We start from the raw sequence: 19,165 nt of genomic DNA, 5'->3' as shown, positions 1-19,165 counted from the left end.
TCTCAGCAAGACATGCTGATCTACACATATTATCTACAGCAGATCTCGTCCTCCTGCAGTGGAAGACAGCACTGTACCATGCAGCCTTACAGCCGGCGATACTCATAGCTCTCTTATTGAAGCAGGCCTTAACATTCCCTTTCCATAAGGTGTACTGACTCTACTGATAGCTACTTTATTGAGGAAAAATGTACTTTCTATGCCTGTGATATGTGGTTAAGATGAATGTGCTCACTGTAAATCACTGTGGATAAGAGAGTCTACTAAATGACTAAAATGTCAAATATAAAATGTGTACTATATGTCTGGAGCAGGCGTTGTAAATCTCCATGAATACACTGACTCAAAACATCGTATTAACATGGCCAACGTATAGCCAGCCTGCCGGATTAAAAATGCTTTGGTATTATTTTCCAGGTGTATGTGTGGCTTGCCTCTGAAATGCTTTGGTATTATTTTCCAGGTGTATATGTGGCTTGCCTCTGAAATGCTTTTTGTTATTCCCCCACCAACAGGGAGGCAGCAGCTCGGCATTCTGCTGTCAGAGATTATACAGTGCAGTGTAGCATAGGAGTGAGTATGAGCAGACTGCTGAGACCCTCCAAAGGGGATTTGAACCCCCAGGGGAAGGATATGATTAGTATAGGACAAAGTACAGGTTCCTCACGCTGTTCAGAATGCAAAAAGGCTTCAGAGAGGAGGGGTGGAGGGGTGACGGGGTGAGGGGAATGCAGACAGGGTCAGAATGAGAGTGGAACGAGGGTTGAAGGAAAATCGCCTGTTATTCTGTCGTCCTCCAATGTGTTGAGAGTCTGACCTCAGCCTGTGCTGCTTATCGTTGATGGTTAGACAGTGTCTGTCGTCTATTGATGGTTAGACAGTGTCTGTAGTTGATGGTTAGACAGTGTCTGTCGTCTGTTGATGGTTAGACAGTGTCTGTCGTCTATTGATGGTTAGACAGTGTCTGTAGTCTATTGATGGTTAGACAGTGTCAGTAGTTGATGGTTAGACAGTGTCTGTCGTCTGTTGATGGTTAGACAGTGTCAGTAGTTGATGGTTAGACAGTGTCTGTCGTCTATTGATGGTTAGACAGTGTCAGTAGTTGATGGTTAGACAGTGTCTGTCGTCTGTTGATGGTTAGACAGTGTCAGTAGTTGATAGTTAGACAGTGTCTGTCGTCTGTTGATGGTTAGACAGTGTCAGTAGTTGATGGTTAAACAGTGTCTGTAGTTGATGGTTAGACAGGGTCTGTAGTTGATGGTTAGACAGTGTCAGTAGTTGATGGTTAGACAGTGTCTGTAGTTGATGGTTAGAAAGTGTCTGTAGTTGATGGTTAGGCCGTGTCAGTAGTTGATGGTTAGACAGTGTCTGTAGTTGATGGTTAGACAGTGTCTGTCGTCTGTTGATGGTTAAACAGTGTCTGTAGTTGATGGTTAGACAGTGTCTGTCGTCTGTTGATGGTTAGGCAGTGTCTGTCGTCTATTGATGGTTAGACAGTGTCTGTCGTCTATTGATGGTTAGACAGTGTCAGTAGTTGATGGTTAGACAGTGTCTGTCGTCTGTTGATGGTTAGACAGTGTCAGTAGTTGATGGTTAGACAGTGTCTGTCGTCTATTGATGGTTAGACAGTGTCAGTAGTTGATGGTTAGTCTGTCGTCTGTTGATGGTTAGACAGTGTCAGTAGTTGATGGTTAGACAGTGTCTGTCGTCTGTTGATGGTTAGACAGTGTCAGTAGTTGATGGTTAAACAGTGTCTGTAGTTGATGGTTAGACAGGGTCTGTAGTTGATGGTTAGACAGTGTCAGTAGTTGATGGTTAGACAGTGTCTGTAGTTGATGGTTAGACAGTGTCTGTAGTTGATGGTTAGACCGTGTCAGTAGTTGATGGTTAGACAGTGTCTGTAGTTGATGGTTAGACAGTGTCTGTCGTCTGTTGATGGTTAAACAGTGTCTGTAGTTGATGGTTAGACAGTGTCAGTAGTTGATGGTTAGACAGTGTCTGTTGTCTATTGTTGATGGTTAGACAGTGTAAGTAGTTGATGGTTAAACAGTGTCTGTAGTTGATGGTTAGACAGGGTCAGTGGTTGATGGTTAGACAGGGTCAGTAGTTGATGGTTAGACAGTGTCAGTAGTTGATGGTTAGACAGGGTCAGTAGTTGTTGGTTAGACAGAGTCTGTCATCTATTGATGGTTAGACAGTGTCTGTCGTCTATTGATGGTTAGACAGTGTCAGTAGTTGATGGTTAGACCGGGTCAGTAGTTGATGGTTAGACAGTGTCAGTAGTTGATGGTTAAACAGTGTCTGTCATCTATTGATGGTTAGACAGTGTCTGTCGTCTATTGTTGATGGTTAGACAGTGTCAGTAGTTGATGGTTAGACCGGGTCAGTAGTTGACAGTGTCAGTGGTTGATGGTTAGACAGGGTCAGTAGTTGACAGTGTCAGTGGTTGATGGTTAGACAGGGTCAGTAGTTGACAGTGTCAGTGGTTGATGGTTAGACAGGGTCAGTAGTTGATGGTTGGTTGATAGTTAGACATGGTCAGTGGTTGATGGTTAGACTGTCAGTAGTTGATGGTTAGACTGTCAGTAGTTGATGGTTAGATGGGGTCAGTAGTTGATGGTTAGACTGTCAGTAGTTGATGGTTAGACTGTCAGTAGTTGATGGTTAGACAGTGTCAGTAGTTGATGGTTAGACTGTGTCAGTAGTTGATGGTTAGACTGTCAGTAGTTGATGGTTAGACAGTGTCAGTAGTTGATGGTTAGACTGTCAGTAGTTGATAGTTAGACAGTGTCAGTAGTTGATGGTTAGACATGGTCAGTGGTTGATGGTTAGACTGTCAGTAGTTGATGGTTAGACAGTGTCAGTAGTTGATGGTTAGACAGTGTCAGTAGTTGATGGTTAGACGGGGTCAGTAGTTGATGGTTAGACGGGGTCAGTAGTTGATGGTTAGACAGTGTCAGTCATCACAGGTGTTTCATGCTCCTTAGATGCATTTTCTCATCAGAATCATAATTTTGATTGCAGCTGAAACAGCATTTTAGGGCTCTAATGAATTGCTCATTTCTAATTGAAAGTCAGCTAGAAGATGATGCTGACCTTGCCCATTGTTCCTGCAGGCTTACCAGCCTGTTTCTGCTTCGAGGCAGCAGAGGTTGATGACATATTGGATCCCTTTTGGGCTGTTCAGAACCAGGCTCAGGAGTGACTGGGGGTGGTTAGACAGTGTCAGTAGTTGATGGTTAGACAGTGTCTGTCGTCTATTGATGGTTAGACAGTGTCAGTAGTTGATGGTTAGACAGTGTCTGTCGTCTGTTGATGGTTAGACAGTGTCAGTAGTTGATGGTTAGACAGTGTCTGTCGTCTGTTGATGGTTAGACAGTGTCAGTAGTTGATAGTTAGACAGTGTCTGTCGTCTGTTGATGGTTAGACAGTGTCAGTAGTTGATGGTTAAACAGTGTCTGTAGTTGATGGTTAGACAGGGTCTGTAGTTGATGGTTAGACAGTGTCAGTAGTTGATGGTTAGACAGTGTCTGTAGTTGATAGTTAGACAGTGTCTGTAGTTGATGGTTAGACCATGTCAGTAGTTGATGGTTAGACAGTGTCTGTAGTTGATGGTTAGACAGTGTCTGTCGTCTGTTGATGGTTAAACAGTGTCTGTAGTTGATGGTTAGACAGTGTCAGTAGTTGATGGTTAGACAGTGTCTGTTGTCTATTGTTGATGGTTAGACAGTGTAAGTAGTTGATGGTTAAACAGTGTCTGTAGTTGATGGTTAGACAGGGTCAGTGGTTGATGGTTAGACAGGGTCAGTAGTTGATGGTTAGACAGTGTCAGTAGTTGATGGTTAGACAGGGTCAGTAGTTGTTGGTTAGACAGAGTCTGTCATCTATTGATGGTTAGACAGTGTCTGTCGTCTATTGATGGTTAGACAGTGTCAGTATTTGATGGTTAGACCGGGTCAGTAGTTGATGGTTAGACAGTGTCAGTAGTTGATGGTTAAACAGTGTCTGTCATCTATTGATGGTTAGACAGTGTCTGTCGTCTATTGTTGATGGTTAGACAGTGTCAGTAGTTGATGGTTAGACCGGGTCAGTAGTTGACAGTGTCAGTGGTTGATGGTTAGACAGGGTCAGTAGTTGACAGTGTCAGTGGTTGATGGTTAGACAGGGTCAGTAGTTGACAGTGTCAGTGGTTGATGGTTAGACAGGGTCAGTAGTTGATGGTTGGTTGATAGTTAGACATGGTCAGTGGTTGATGGTTAGACTGTCAGTAGTTGATGGTTAGACTGTCAGTAGTTGATGGTTAGACGGGGTCAGTAGTTGATGGTTAGACTGTCAGTAGTTGATGGTTAGACTGTCAGTAGTTGATGGTTAGACAGTGTCAGTAGTTGATGGTTAGACTGTGTCAGTAGCTGATGGTTAGACTGTCAGTAGTTGATGGTTAGACAGTGTCAGTAGTTGATGGTTAGACTGTCAGTAGTTGATAGTTAGACAGTGTCAGTAGTTGATGGTTAGACATGGTCAGTGGTTGATGGTTAGACTGTCAGTAGTTGATGGTTAGACAGTGTCAGTAGTTGATGGTTAGATAGTGTCAGTAGTTGATGGTTAGACGGGGTCAGTAGTTGATGGTTAGACGGGGTCAGTAGTTGATGGTTAGACAGTGTCAGTAGTTGATGGTTAGACTGTCAGTAGTTGATAGTTAGACAGTGTCAGTAGTTGATGGTTAGACATGGTCAGTGGTTGATGGTTAGACTGTCAGTAGTTGATGGTTAGACAGTGTCAGTAGTTGATGGTTAGACAGTGTCAGTAGTTGATGGTTAGACGGGGTCAGTAGTTGATGGTTAGACGGGGTCAGTAGTTGATGGTTAGACAGTGTCAGTCATCACAGGTGTTTCATGCTCCTTAGATGCATTTTCTCATCAGAATCATAATTTTGATTGCAGCTGAAACAGCATTTTAGGGCTCTAATGAATTGCTCATTTCTAATTGAAAGTCAGCTAGAAGATGATGCTGACCTTGCCCATTGTTCCTGCAGGCTTACCAGCCTGTTTCTGCTTCGAGGCAGCAGAGGTTGATGACATATTGGATCCCTTTTGTCAAAGTCAGGCTGTTTAATCTGAGAGCTCACACTCTCCCCCTTCTCTCCCCAGGTGCACCTCCTGTGTGAGCAGCCCCTTCCCCTGCAACTGGTGTAAATACCGCCACATCTGCACCAACAACCTGGCAGAGTGCTCCTTCCAGGAGGGACGCGTCAGCAGCGTGGAGGTAAGAGACTACACTGCCCACACAGACAATAATGAATAGCTATCTCACAGCAGACTGAACACAGGATGAGGCCGCCAGGGTGACAGGAAGTGTGTCCGTGGAGCTGCCTGCCTGGTTCTGTTATTCACAGGATCTCAGCGATGCGGTCCTTTACAGCCCATGGAGACTCCAACCTGGTCATGACCCCGTGAACCTGGGTCAGGCTGACCCCATCATCTAACACAGCTATCCCATTGTTTTGTGTGTGATTCACTATAGCTGGAACCATTTAGGATACCTAGTCAGTTGCCTAACTGAATGTATCAGAGAGGTGTGGGGGGCTGCCTTAATCAACATCCACGTCTTTGGCACCTGGGGAACAGTGGGTTAACTGCCTTGCTCAGGGGCAGAATGATAGATTTTTACCTTGTCAGCTCGGGATTCGATCCAGCAACCTTCCGGTTACTGGCCCAACATTCTTTCATTGTCTGCACTGTTCAGAAGCCAGCTACTGCTGGGACCCATTTTCTGCACTGTTCAGGAGCCAGCTACTGCTGGGACCCATTGTCTGCAGTGTTCAGGAGCCAGCTCATGCTGGGCCCCATTGTCTGTGGTGTTCAGGAGCCAGCTACTGCTGGGACCCATTTTCTGCAGTGTTCAGGAGCCAGCTACTGCTGGGACCCATTGTCTGCACTGTTCAGGAGCCAGCTACTGCTGGGACCCATTGTCTGCACTGTTCAGGAGCCAGCTACTGCTGGGACCCATTGTCTGCACTGTTCAGGAGCCAGCTACTGCTGGGACCCATTGTCTGCACTGTTCAGGAGCCAGCTACTGCTGGGACCCATTGTCTGCACTGTTCAGGAGCCAGCTACTGCTGGGACCCATTGTCTGCACTGTTCAGGAGCCAGCTACTGCTGGGACCCATTGTCTGCACTGTTCAGGAGCCAGCTACTGCTGGGACCCATTGTCTGCACTGTTCAGGAGCCAGCTACTGCTGGGACCCATTGTCTGCACTGTTCAGGAGCCAGCTACTGCTGGGACCCATTGTCTGCACTGTTCAGGAGCCAGCTACTGCTGGGACCCATTGTCTGCACTGTTCAGGAGCCAGCTACTGCTGGGACCCATTATCTGCACTGTTCAGGAGCCAGCTACTGCTGGGACCCATTGTCTGCACTGTTCAGGAGCCAGCTACTGCTGGGACCCATTGTCTGCACTGTTCAGGAGCTAGCTTCTTGGAGTGGTCTCAAAGTCCCATTCAGTCCTAAACTTGTCATTCTTTGTCATATTGAACTTTTTAAAAGCAAATGTAATTTCCTTTTGTTTATATGCTGGCACTTTAAGATGGGCGAACTTGGTTAACAAGGAGTTTGTGCTATAGTGTTGTATAAGACTTCTCCTTAAAGTGAATAGAACTGGAAACGTGTTCAATCACCATGCAAAATCATTCTGGCTATGGATACGAAGGATATCAACACATTAACACGCCAGAGGATATACTGATTGAACTTGCTCTGCTGGGAGTTTACCTCCATATTTCCATTTTTGAATTCTGCTTTTCCACTAAAATCGTTAATAACACTGACAACTAAAATATTGTGTTATTGTTGTTAGTGTTATGCTGATTAAAAATAATAATAAAAAATGAACCCGAAAGGTTATTCGAGGAACCATTAAAGGGGTTTCTTTGAAGAGCCCTTTTAATGGGGTCTTCAAAGAACTTTTAGAGGTTCTCCCACAGTTTCAATTTGTAGAACCCCTAAAGGATACTCCAGGAATCTAGAGTGCACTGTGTGATTTTTTTTCTTTCCATGGTACCTCACAATATTTGGTCCAGTGTGTTATTTGATGTTTTATATAAAAAATCTTTGTCTGTCTCTGCTCATTCCCCAATGCCTCTGAGAGTGCTAGACCATCCAACTTGGCCAAATGATGGTTTAGTTTAGTGACAGAGAGTGACACCAGAGTAATTGGGCTTACAAAAGCCTGCATCTCATAATGGCTTTGCATCAATCCTACCCTTCTCAGTACACATTGATTACACACTTGACTGGGCCACAGACCAGCTGAGAAGCCCAGGCTCAGACTTTACTGCAGTGGGGGTTTTTCAGCAAGTCATGTTCAGAACCAGGCTCAGGAATGGCTGGGGGTAGGGGAGAGAAGGGCTGTTCAGAACCAGGCTCAGGAGTGACTGGGGCTAGGGGAGAGAAGGGATATTAAGAGAAAAGACAGGGGGGTGGAAACACGTACCCTTCGGCTTTTGGCACATTAGAATTTTACGCTTAACTGAACATCAAAGAGATGCCTTATCTGGCCTTATCAGACAGAGGCAGCCGGCAGCAGGGTGGGCAGGGCCTACCCGTCACAGCCTCGCCCAGACTGCAGCAGCCTGCCCCAGCCTCCCCAAGTCTCCCCCAGCCTGCCCCAGCCTGCCCCAGCCTCCCCCAGCCTGCTCCAGCCTGACCCAGCCTGCCCCAGCCTGCAGCAGCCTGCCCCAGCCTCCCCAGCCTGCTCCAGCCTGACCCAGCCTGCCCCAGCCTCCCCAAGCCTCCCCTGCCTGACCCAGCCTGCCCCAGCATCCCCAAGCCTCCCCAGCCTGCTCCAGCCTCCCCCAGCCTGCCCCAACCTCGCCAGACTCCTTGCCCCAAAGTGCCACAATTGACAATCTCCTTATTTCACCCCGAAAAAAGGAATTACTCAGCGAAAAAGAGTGACTCATGCACTGTTGATACTGGAGGGGGAATATTTTGGAGAAGCAGGCCAGGACACTCTCCTCTTCCTCTGCTCCCACAAAGAAAGAAAGAAAGAAAGAAAGAAAGGTTGATTCACAAAGGAGCACACATATCATGGGAAGATTTTAGAAGTAGGCTTGGACTGGTATGCTGCGATTCAACAAGTTCACTGTCATTTGCTGTTAAGCCAGGGGGAAGAAACCATTTTCATGTGGGCCAGCTGGCTGCCTGAGTTTTTCTTCTTATTCTATTATTCAACTGATAGTGTTTCTGTCCAGTGATCAATGTGTCGATTGTCCAGGTTTGAAGTGTCTCTGTGTCTGTGTGTGTATGCGTGTCTTTCTGTGTGTGTATGCGTGTCTGTCTGTGTGTGTATGCGTGTCTGTCTGTGTGCATATGCGTGTGTGTGTGTGTTCTTTTGCGTGTCTGTCTGTGTGTGTATGCGTGTCTGTCTGTGTGCATATGCGTGTCTGTCTGTGTGCATATGCGTGTGTGTGTGTCTGTCTGTGTGCGTATGTGTGTCTGTCTGTGTTCTTTAGCGTGTCTGTCTGTGTGTGTATGCGTGTCTGTCTGTGTGCATATGCGTGTGTGTCTGTGTGCATATGCGTGTGTGTGTGTGTGTGTGTGTGTGTGTATGCGTGTCTGTCTGTGTGTGTGTGTGTGTGTGTGTGTGTGTGTGTGTGTGTGTGTGTGTGTGTGTGTGTGTGTGTGTGTGTGTGTGTGTGTGTGTGTGTGTGATTGTGTTCAGTGGAGCGTGTCTCATCTGCAGCCCTGTCCTCCAGTGTGCTACCATGGCTGTGTTGGCCCTGGGTTGGCCCTGGGTTGGCCCTGGGTTAGAGAGGTGCTTCAGCGAAACAGTGGGGGCACTCCAAACAGACAGAGAAACACGGGTGTGGGCTGTAGGGAGGAGATGTGTTGCTCCCCTAAGGCACTGGACACGCCAGCCAGCCAGATCCTACTGTATAATCCACAGCACAGTGTCCTTCTTCAGCCCGGGAGTGTGCAGAGAGAGATAGGACTGGATCAGAGCAATAGCTGAGCTCCGTCCAAACTCACCATCCTCCACAAGGCTGCATGGCTCACAGAAAATGAGGAAATGAAAAATGAAAAACAAACACCTTTCCAACTAATCTATTGAAGAAAATTGTTATGATGTTTATATATACCTGTTTAGAATGTTCACGCCCTGAGTAATGTGTTGTCATTTAGATAAACTGGCATCATTAGTCAGTGTATTCAGTGATGTTATGATGACTACTACTGACATTGGATAGATGGTCCCTCATTACTGGTCCTTCACCAGGTTCATTAAGGGTAGGAAAGATCATCTCTGTGGGGATCAATACCAGTTAACTGTTTGGTTTCTGAGAGCGGAATGTTTTGAATCTGGGAAAACTGATATGGGTTTAAATAGATCCAATGTAGATGTGTGCTGCAGAACATTTGGTAGTCCACATCATGCATACATAGTTTTTAAATAGGCTTGAGAGAAAGGTTGGGTTTTTTCTATATGAATTGGTTTGTTAAACCGAGAGATAGCAGCGTTGTTCACGACCAAGGATGCTCTTTTATTCTCAGCCTCGGCTCCTCAATTGAGAGGATCAAAGTAGGAATCGATTTTCCGTATGAGGAGAATCTTCTAGCCCCGCCAGCCAGCCAGCCACAGAGACCAACAGACAGACAGGTACATAGATACTGTGCTGCCTGCTCCGTCTCACATTGTCCCCCCCATTAGGAGTCTCAGTTAATAACGCCATGCAGATATTTAGCCTTAAATGGAGCTCCCCACCAGCTCAGGGGCAATGTCTCACTGAGACTCCTAATACTTAGTGAGATCTCAGAGGCAATGTCTCACTGAGACTCCTAATACTTAGTGAGATCTCAGGGGCAATGTCTCACTGAGACTCCTAATACTTAGTGAGAGCTCAGGGGGCAATGTCTCACTGAGACTCCTAATACTTAGTGAGAGCTCAGGGGGCAATGTCTCACTGAGACTCCTAATACTTAGTGAGATCTCAGGGGCAATGTCTCACTGAGACTCCTAATACTTAGTGAGAGCTCAGGGGGAATGTCTCACTGAGACTCCTAATACTTAGTGAGAGCTCAGGGGGGAATGTCTCACTGAGACTCCTAATACTTAGTGAGATCTCAGGGGCAATGTCTCACTAAGACTCCTAATACTTAGTGAGATCTCAGAGGCAATGTCTCACTAAGACTCCTAATACTTAGTGAGAGCTCAGGGGCAATGTCTCACTGAGACTCCTAATACTTAGTGAGAGCTCAGAGGCAATGTCTCACTAAGACTCCTAATACTTAGTGAGAGCTCAGGGGCAATGTCTCACTAAGACTTCTAATACTTAGTGAGAGCTCAGGGGCAATGTCTCACTAAGACTTCTAATACTTAGTGAGAGCTCAGGGGCAATGTCTCACTAAGACTCCTAATACTTAGTGAGAGCTCAGGGGCAATGTCTCACTAAGACTCCTAATACTTAGTGAGAGCTCAGGGGCAATGTCTCACTAAGACTCCTAATACTTAGTGAGAGCTCAGGGGCAATGTCTCACTAAGACTCCTAATACTTAGTGAGAGCTCAGGGGCAATGTCTCACTAAGACTTCTAATACTTAGTGAGAGCTCAGGGGCAATGTCTCACTAAGACTTCTAATACTTAGTGAGAGCTCAGGGGCAATGTCTCACTAAGACTCCTAATACTTAGTGAGAGCTCAGGGGCAATGTCTCACTAAGACTCCTAATACTTAGTGAGAGCTCAAAGACACGTTGTTATATTGGCCTTTCCCAGAGGACCCCTGAGATCAAAGAATGTGCTGCTGGGCTCTCCAAAACAACTGTTCCCCTCTGTGCTGTGTCTCAGTGGGACGGCCCTTTATTAACGAGCGAAGGCCCAGTAATTAATTGTGGGATGAGTGACAGAGGAGCCATTATCCCGGCAGGAAGCAAGGAAGGGGTCCTGGCACTCAGTGGTGGGTAGCGGCCACAGAGGATCAGGAATTGACACTGTGTGCAGATTTCACCAGCAGCACATTTACTGAGCCCCCTGCACAGAAACCAGTGGCCCATTACTCACTGTGTAACCAGAGGTCACTGTACTGCCACGCCTTGCCCAGGGAAGAGCCGCACAGGGTCAAGACCCCCTTCCCAGTCTTCTCTTCTCATACAGGAGTGACGATAAGCTATCTTGTTTTTTACATTACAAAACACTTTACAAGTAAAACATCAAGATCAGATTGGTTCCCTGCATGCTTTGTTATTGAAAGCAGCCAGTATGTCTAATCTAATATCTCAGTCTACCGGGGTTTGTTGCATCAACTGGCTTGATTCCACCTCTGTCATCAAGGGATATTTCCATGTCAGCTATGATATCATAACAGTTTTTTTTATAAAGGTGTTTGCTTTTCTATTAGTTAAACATTTTTTATATCTATCTACAATGAAAAAAATATAAATACAACATACAACAATTTCAAAGACTTTTTGTGAGTTAAAGTTCATATAAGGAAATTAGTCAATTGAAGAAAAAAAAATGTATTCACATCCGCCACACTGATCCTCAACACTGGGGCCCCTCAGGGGTGTGTGCTTAGTCCCCTCCTCTACTCCCTGTTCACCCACAACTGCGTGGCCAAACATGACTCTGCTGATGACACAACAGTGGTAGGCCTGATCACTGACAACGATGAGACAGCCTATATGGAGGAGGTCAGAGACCTGGCAGTGTGGTGCGAAGACAACAACCTCTCCCTCAATGTGAGCAAGACAAAGGAGCTGTTCGTGGACTATTGCCAAAAGGAGGGCCGAACAGGCCCCCATTAACTTTGACAGGGCTGTAGTGGAGCGTGTCAAGAGTTTCAAGTTTATTGGTGTCCACATCACCAATGAACTATCTTGATCCAAACACACAAAGACAGTGGTGAAGAGTGCATGACAACACCTTTCCTCCTCAGGAGACTGAAAAGATGTGGCATGGGTCCCCAGATCCTCAAAAAGTTCTACAGGGGGATCTCACGTGACCCTTGAACGAGATGGCCGCATGAACTTAGAGCTCCGAACAAGTAGTTTCCAATTCCAAATCTTACCTCCACTCCAAGTTGAAGCTCCAAGCTAAACTGCTTTAGCTTTAGTAAGAAAAAGTCATGGCGGCTACAAAAGGCGACACTACAGGTGTCATTTTTACCCGGACTCGAGTATTAGCGACGGAAAAGGCCTCCAAGAAGAAGCTAGCTTCAGAAAAAGCTAGCGCCATTAGCCAGGAGCAAGAGGACCCGCTCCCCCCCGAGGCCCAACGAATGCCAACCTCGCACTCTGTCGAATAGATCCTTTCTGAGTTGAGATTCTCAGTGTGATAGTGGGCAAGGTGACAATCCTGGAAAACACTTTGCCTGACATCAACAACAACCATAAACGCGGGGCGCCTGGACGAGGCAGAGGGGTGAATCCTATCCATGAAAAACTTATTGGCAGATGCCATGGAAACAGTAGCATATGCTAAAAAGAAAATAGAGCATCTGCAAGAGAAAACACAGGACCTGGAAAACAGGGCGAAGGAATAATTGTGTTCTATTAAATCTGGGTGAAAAAGAAGAGGGAAACATGCCACTGATCCGCTACCTGCCAGACAAACTTCCCTTCAAAACTCCCAAAGAGGCAAAACGTTTTTTGAAAGACAATCCTGGTCAATGAGAAATGGACCAATGAATAAATGCGATTAATGCTATTACTAAAGGAGTGTGGTCTGGACGGGGGCTACGTTGTCATTTACTCAATGCGGAGAGGAGATGATGAGGCATTTCTTTGGTGGGGAGGGGGAGACGTTGTGCGTTGCTAACTGTTTTTTTTCCGGAACACAGAATTGAGACTGAGCTGGGGGGTAATAGATCCAATGGGATGTGTCGAGTTGCTTGGGAACTCGGCTGGGGTGTTCAGAGATTATTATTTTATGTACACCATTTATTTTCCTTTTATGTGAACGCAGCTGTAACTACTATCCACTTTTACCCAGAGATGACTTGCACTAAAGTTCGATTACTGCTCGATGACGATGACTAGCACCTTAAATCTATTGACATGGAACTGCCATGGTCTAGGGCATGCAGTAAAACGGAAAAAGATACTATGTGCTCTAAAAAAGGAAAAAGCAGACATCGCGCTATTACAAGAGACACACCTCTGTGATGCTGAACATGCCAAACTCTGCCTTGTGATATGTGGTTGTTTCACCCACCCAACGTTCATTAGTTCTATGAGAGTGATGCATCCTGATTGAGACAGGTCATACCTGGCCTTCATCCACCTGAAAATTCCAGAAAATGATGTCATGGCTTTAGAAGCTTCTGATAGGCTAATTGATGTCATTTGAGTCAATTGGAAGTGTACTTGTGGATGTATTTCAAGGCCTACCTTCAAACTCAGTGCCTCTTTGCTTGAAATCATGGGAAAATCAAAAGAAATCAGCCAAGACCTCAGAAAACAAATTGTAGACCTCCACAAGTCAGGGTTCATCTTGGGAGCAATTTCCAAATGCCTGAAGGTACCACGTTCATTTGTACAAACAATAGTACGCAAGTATAAACACCATGGGACCACGCAGCCATCATACCGCTCAGGAAGGAGACGCGTTCTGTCTCCTAGAGATGAACGTACTTTGGTGCAAAGTGCAAATCAATCCCAGAACAACAGCAAAGGACCTTGTGAAGATGCTGGAGGAAACGGGTATAAAAGTATCTATATCCACAGTAAAACAAGTTATATATCGACATAACCTGAAAGGCAGCTCAGCAAGGAAGAAGCCACTGCTCCAAAACCAAAGCCATAAGAAAGCCAGACTACAGTTTGCAACTACACAAGGGGACAAAGATCGTACTTTTTGGAGAAATGTCCTCTGGTCTGATGAAACAAAAATATAACTGTTTGGCCATAATGACCATCATTATGTTTGGAGGAAAAAGGGGGAGGCTTGCAAGCCAAAGAACACCATCCCAACCATGAAGCACGGGGTGGCAGCATCATGTTGTGGGGGTGCTTTGCTGCAGGAGGGACTGGTGCACTTCACAAAATAGATGGCATGAGGCAGGAAAAGTATGTGGATATATTGAAGCAACAACTCAAGACATCAGTCAGGAAGTTAAAGCTTGGTCGCAAATGGGTCTTCCAAATGGACAATGACCCCAAGCATACTTCCAAACAAAGTCAAAGTTTTGGAGTGGCCATCACAAAGCCCTGACCTCAATCCTATAGAAAATTTGAGGGTATAACTGAAAAAGCGTGTGCGAGTAAGGAGGCCTACAAACCTGACTCAGTTACACCTGCTCTGTCAGGAGGAATGGGCCAAAATTCACCACACTTATTTGGGGAAACTTGTGGAAGGCTACCCGAAACGTTTGACCCAAGTTAAACAATTTAAAGGCAATGCTACCAAATACTAATTGAGTGTATGTAAACTTCTGACCCACTAGGAATGTGATGAAAGAAAGAAAAGCTGAAATAAATCATTCTCTCCTATTATTCTGACATTTCACATTCTTAAAATAAAGTGGTGATCCTAACTGACCTAAGACAGGGAATTTTTACTAGGATTAAATGTCAGGAATTGTGAAAAACTGAGTTTAAATGTATTTGGCTTAGGTGTATGTAAACTTCCGACTTCAACTGTATGTATGGTGGTCCTCTGTGGCTCAATTGGTAGAGCATGGCTCTTGCAACGGCAGGATAATGGGTTTGATTCCTGGGACCACCCATACAAAAAACATCTATGCATGACTAAGTCGCTTGGGTTAAAGCGTTTGTGAAATGGCATATTATTTATACCCATGTCTGGTACATTGTACAGTTTAACAATGCAATAGTGAGCTACTATTTCATTGGCATGCTAAAGAGCCAAACCACACATCAGCAACCTTTTAATCAATTAATTTCCTGCCATGGTACTACTCAGGAACTCAGGAATTTCATAGTGCCCATAATATTTTTGTAACACTGCAGTATAACAGAGAAATATACAGTATATATATAGATATATAGATATATATATATATTTTAACTTTTATTTGACTAGGCAAGTCATTTAAGAACTAATTCTTATTTTCAATGAAGGCCTAGGATGGAACAGTTGGATTTCAAACAGTAGAGGCACAGGCATACTTATCCATAACAATGTTCCATTCATAATTGACAAAAACATATCTGATCCGGAGGGGAGATTTATTTTGATAACTGGGTCACTGTATGGTCAACCAATTACTATCTTAAACATATACGCCCCTAACACAGATACTCCTGCTTTCATGTCGAAAATGATAACCCTGTTCAATGAGCATTGTGTTTCCTTTGGCGTGGTGGCAGGAGATTTTAATTGTACCCTTAACCCAACCCTAGACAAATCATCTCAAGTCCCCACCACAAATCCTAGATCTGCAAAGATGTTGAACTCTCTTACTAAAGAGATGGGACTGATAGATATCTGGAGAGAGACTAATAGCTCATCTATAGAATATACATACTACTCTAATGTCCATAACACCTACTCCCGTATAGATTACATTTTTATCCCAAAGAGTTTCATAAATTCAGCCACATGTACAATCGGACCCATAGCACTTTCAGATCACGCCTTTGTCCACCTCCGCTTTGACCTCTGCAAAAACATCCCGAGGTCAAAGAGCTGGAAATTCAACACCTCCATGCTATCAAACGAAGCGTTCCATACATTGGTAACTACATGGATAGACAACTACACACAAGACAACAAAGATTCTCCTGTTTCTCCGGCCACAAAGTGGGACGCTGCTAAAGACACACTAAGAGGTCGTCTAATTGCATATGCTTCCTCTAAGAAAAAAGCAATGGAAGCACACAGGCTAGATCTTGAGAGGGAGCTGGAATGCTGTGAAAAAATACATAAACAAACCCCAGACAGCACCTCCTGGAGTCATCTTAAAGCAGCCAAAGCAAAACTGAATTTGGACTATACTCGGGAGATAAAAAAAAGTTTTTCTTTACTAAACAGAAATACCATGAGTATAGCAATAGGCCCAGTAGATTGCTTGCTTACCAATTAAAAAAGGAGCAGTCAGAGCGTACAATCATGGCTATCCGAACAGCAGAGGACGATGTCACATATGACCCAAAAAAGATCCATTTAACTTTTCATGATTTTTACTGCAAACTATATACCTCTGAGAGAAAACACACGGAGGCAGAACTCCACTCTTTCCTAGAGGGAATCTCACTACCTAAACTATCAGAGACCGACCAAGAAGATCTCAACTCCCCCTTCACTCCTGAGGAGATCCTGGGGGCAATTACCTACCTCCATGCCACCTAATAAGTCCCCAGGCCCAGATGGATTCCCCAGAGAGTTCTACAAAGCTTTTTGGCCCCAGCTCAGCTCTATCTTCATGCCAATGCTGGAGGATTTTTGCAAAAACGGAGTTCTGCCAGACTCAATGCACACAGCTCGCATTACAGTGTTGCTCAAAAAGGACAAGGACCCCCTATCCTGCTCGTCCTTCCGGCCCATAAGCTTGTTGGATTTCGACTATAAAATAATTACCAAATTGCTCGCCAAAAGACTAAACACTCTTCTTCCCAAAACAATAAATGCGGACCAAACTGGATTAATTAGAGACAGATACTCTTCTGATAACATTCGCCGTCGTTTTGATATTATTGATCAAGTAAACGCACAGAAGACCCATGTCCTGCTGGCTTCACTGAATGCTGAGAAGGCGTTTGACAGGATGGAGTGGAGCTTTCTGTTTTCAGTCTTAGAAAAGTTCAATATGGGCCCAAATTTTATTAAATGGATTAAATCACTATACTCACATCCAAATGCCAAGGTGACTACTAATGGACTGAACTCTGACAGATTCCCTCTGGAACGAGGCACAAGACAAGGGTGCTCGCTGTCCCCCCTGCTCTACTTGTTGGGGGCGGAGCCTCTGGCAGAGCTGATAGGGAGAAATCCAAGTATTAGGGGTGTTTCTGCAGGCGGCCTGCAGCACAAGATTTCACTTTACGCGGATGATGTCTTGCTCTACATATCCAACCCTGAGAAATCCCTCCCTCCCATTTTAGACACAATTGCTCAGTATGGCAAGTTTTCAGGTTATAAGATCAATTTGAACAAATCCACTGTCTGCCCTCTCAATATTACACTCACCAGCTCTATGAAGACACTTTGTCCTTTCCAATGGAAAACACAGTGGTTTCAATACATCGGGATCTTCATAACACCAGATCTGGATAGTCTTTTCAAGGAAAATTATCTTCCACTCCTGGATCGAATCTAGAACGATCTCCAAACCTGGATCTCCCTCCCAATTAGCTTAGTAGGAAGAATTAATGTCATCTGTATGAACGTCCTCCCTAGACTGAACTATTTATTTCAGATGCTCCCATGCTATCTCCCAGTTTCCCTTTTCAAGACAACTAACCAAAGCATCACCAAATTTATATGGGGCAATAAAAAACCTAGGATCAAGTTCTCCACTCTTTCGAAACCTGAATCTAAGGGTGGTCTTGCCCTTCCCTCCCTTCAATTGTACTACTGGTCTGCCCAAATCCGCAACATGCTAACATGGATCACAAACAGACGAGAGTCAACGTGGATTCAGATAGAAGCCCAATCCTGTGGTTCATTTCCCTTAAGCTCAATTATATTCATTAATAACTTTAGTGAAGTGGGCAACATAGCCAAAACCTTTGTGATTTACAGCACTCTACTAGCGTGGAGGGACTGTAAGAAATACCTGGGCATTTCCTCCCAAATATGTTCTCACTCGCCTATAGTTGGCAACCCAGACTTGCCAAAAGCCCTGAGGGATGCCAACTTTAATCTTTGGCATACTCTAGGAATCAGGACCTTTTCAGACCTATTTCATCAGAAAACCACTACACTGAAATCCTTTCTCTGCAGTGAATTCAATGTGCCAATATCCCATTTTTTTTATATCTTCAAATTAGACATGTCATTTCCTCATTTACCTCCAAGAGGAGGTTTAGAACTCAATTGAATGAAGTTGAAACCCTTCTTGTCACAGCATAATCCATTAAAGGCAAAATATCTTATATCTATAGACTCCTTTCTGAGAAAGGAGGCTCTTCCTTTACTCCTCTGAAAATAATCTGGGAAAAGGACCTTGGTCTGACTATCAGTGATGAGCTATGGGCGGAGATTTGCAACAGGGTATACTGCACCTCTACTAATGTAAGAATGAAAGAATCTAATTACAATTTTTTGTACAAATGTTATTACACTCCTTTGAGACTCCATAGAATGAAAACCGATACAGTATATCAGCCGGTGTCAGAGGAAGGCCCAAAAAATGGTCAACAACTCCAGTCACCCAAGTTATAGACTGTTCTCTTTACTACCGCACAGCAAGCAGACCGGAGCACCAAGTATAGGTCTAAAAGGCTCCTTAACAGCTTCTACTCCCAAAGCCATAAGTCTGCTGAGCAGTTCATCAAAAAGCAAACCCGTATTATTTACATCGACCCCCCCACCCCCCCCCACTTTGTTTGTACACTGCTGCACTCTCTGTTTATTATCTGCATAGTCACTTTACATGTACAAATTACCTCAACTAACCTGTACCCCCGCAGAAGAACTTGGATATTTTCAGCTTCCAGGAATTATGTACAGATCCTTGCGACATTGGGCCATGCATCATCATGCTGAAACATGAGGTGATGGCGGCGGATGAATGGCACGACAATGGGCCTCAGGATCTTGTCACGGTATCTCTTTGCATTCAAATTGCCATTCATAAAATGCAAAAAAAGTGTCAGTTGTCCGTAGCTTATGCCTGCCCACACCATAACCCCACCGCCACCATGGGGCACTCTGTTCACAACGTTGACATCAGCAAACCCCTCACCCACACAACACCAGACACACTGTCTGCCATCTGACCGGTACAGTTGAAACCGGGATTCATCCGTGAAGAGCACACTCCTCCAGCATACCAGTGGCCATCGACGGAGAGCATTTGCCCACTGAAGTCGGTTATGACACCGAACTGCATTCAGGTCAAGACCCTGGTGAGGACCATGAGCACGCAGATGAGCTTCCCTGAGACAGTTTATGACTGTTTCTACCAGAAATTATTTGGTTGTGCAAACCCACAGTTTCATCAGTTGTCCAGGTGGCTGGTCTCAGACGATTCCTCAGGTGAAGAAGC

At 44.9% G+C, this 19,165-nt stretch overlaps 1 protein-coding gene across 2 annotated transcripts in view; it reads left to right on the top strand.

The window, feature by feature from the left end:
* The window catches only part of LOC121840463 (plexin A3-like), a 171,147-nt gene that overhangs the window by 98,579 nt on the left and 53,403 nt on the right, over window positions 1-19,165 (top strand). For both annotated transcript variants that reach the window (XM_042304127.1, XM_042304126.1), the window contains exon 9: window positions 5,148-5,262. In XM_042304127.1, the coding sequence (XP_042160061.1) occupies window positions 5,148-5,262 (115 nt within the window). The remainder of the gene's footprint in view (window positions 1-5,147; window positions 5,263-19,165) is intronic.

This window comes from Oncorhynchus tshawytscha, linkage group LG22, assembly GCF_018296145.1.
Source record: "Oncorhynchus tshawytscha isolate Ot180627B linkage group LG22, Otsh_v2.0, whole genome shotgun sequence".
NCBI classification, from domain to species: Eukaryota; Metazoa; Chordata; class Actinopteri; order Salmoniformes; family Salmonidae; genus Oncorhynchus; species Oncorhynchus tshawytscha.
This window is presented reverse-complemented; position numbering and strand designations above follow the sequence as displayed.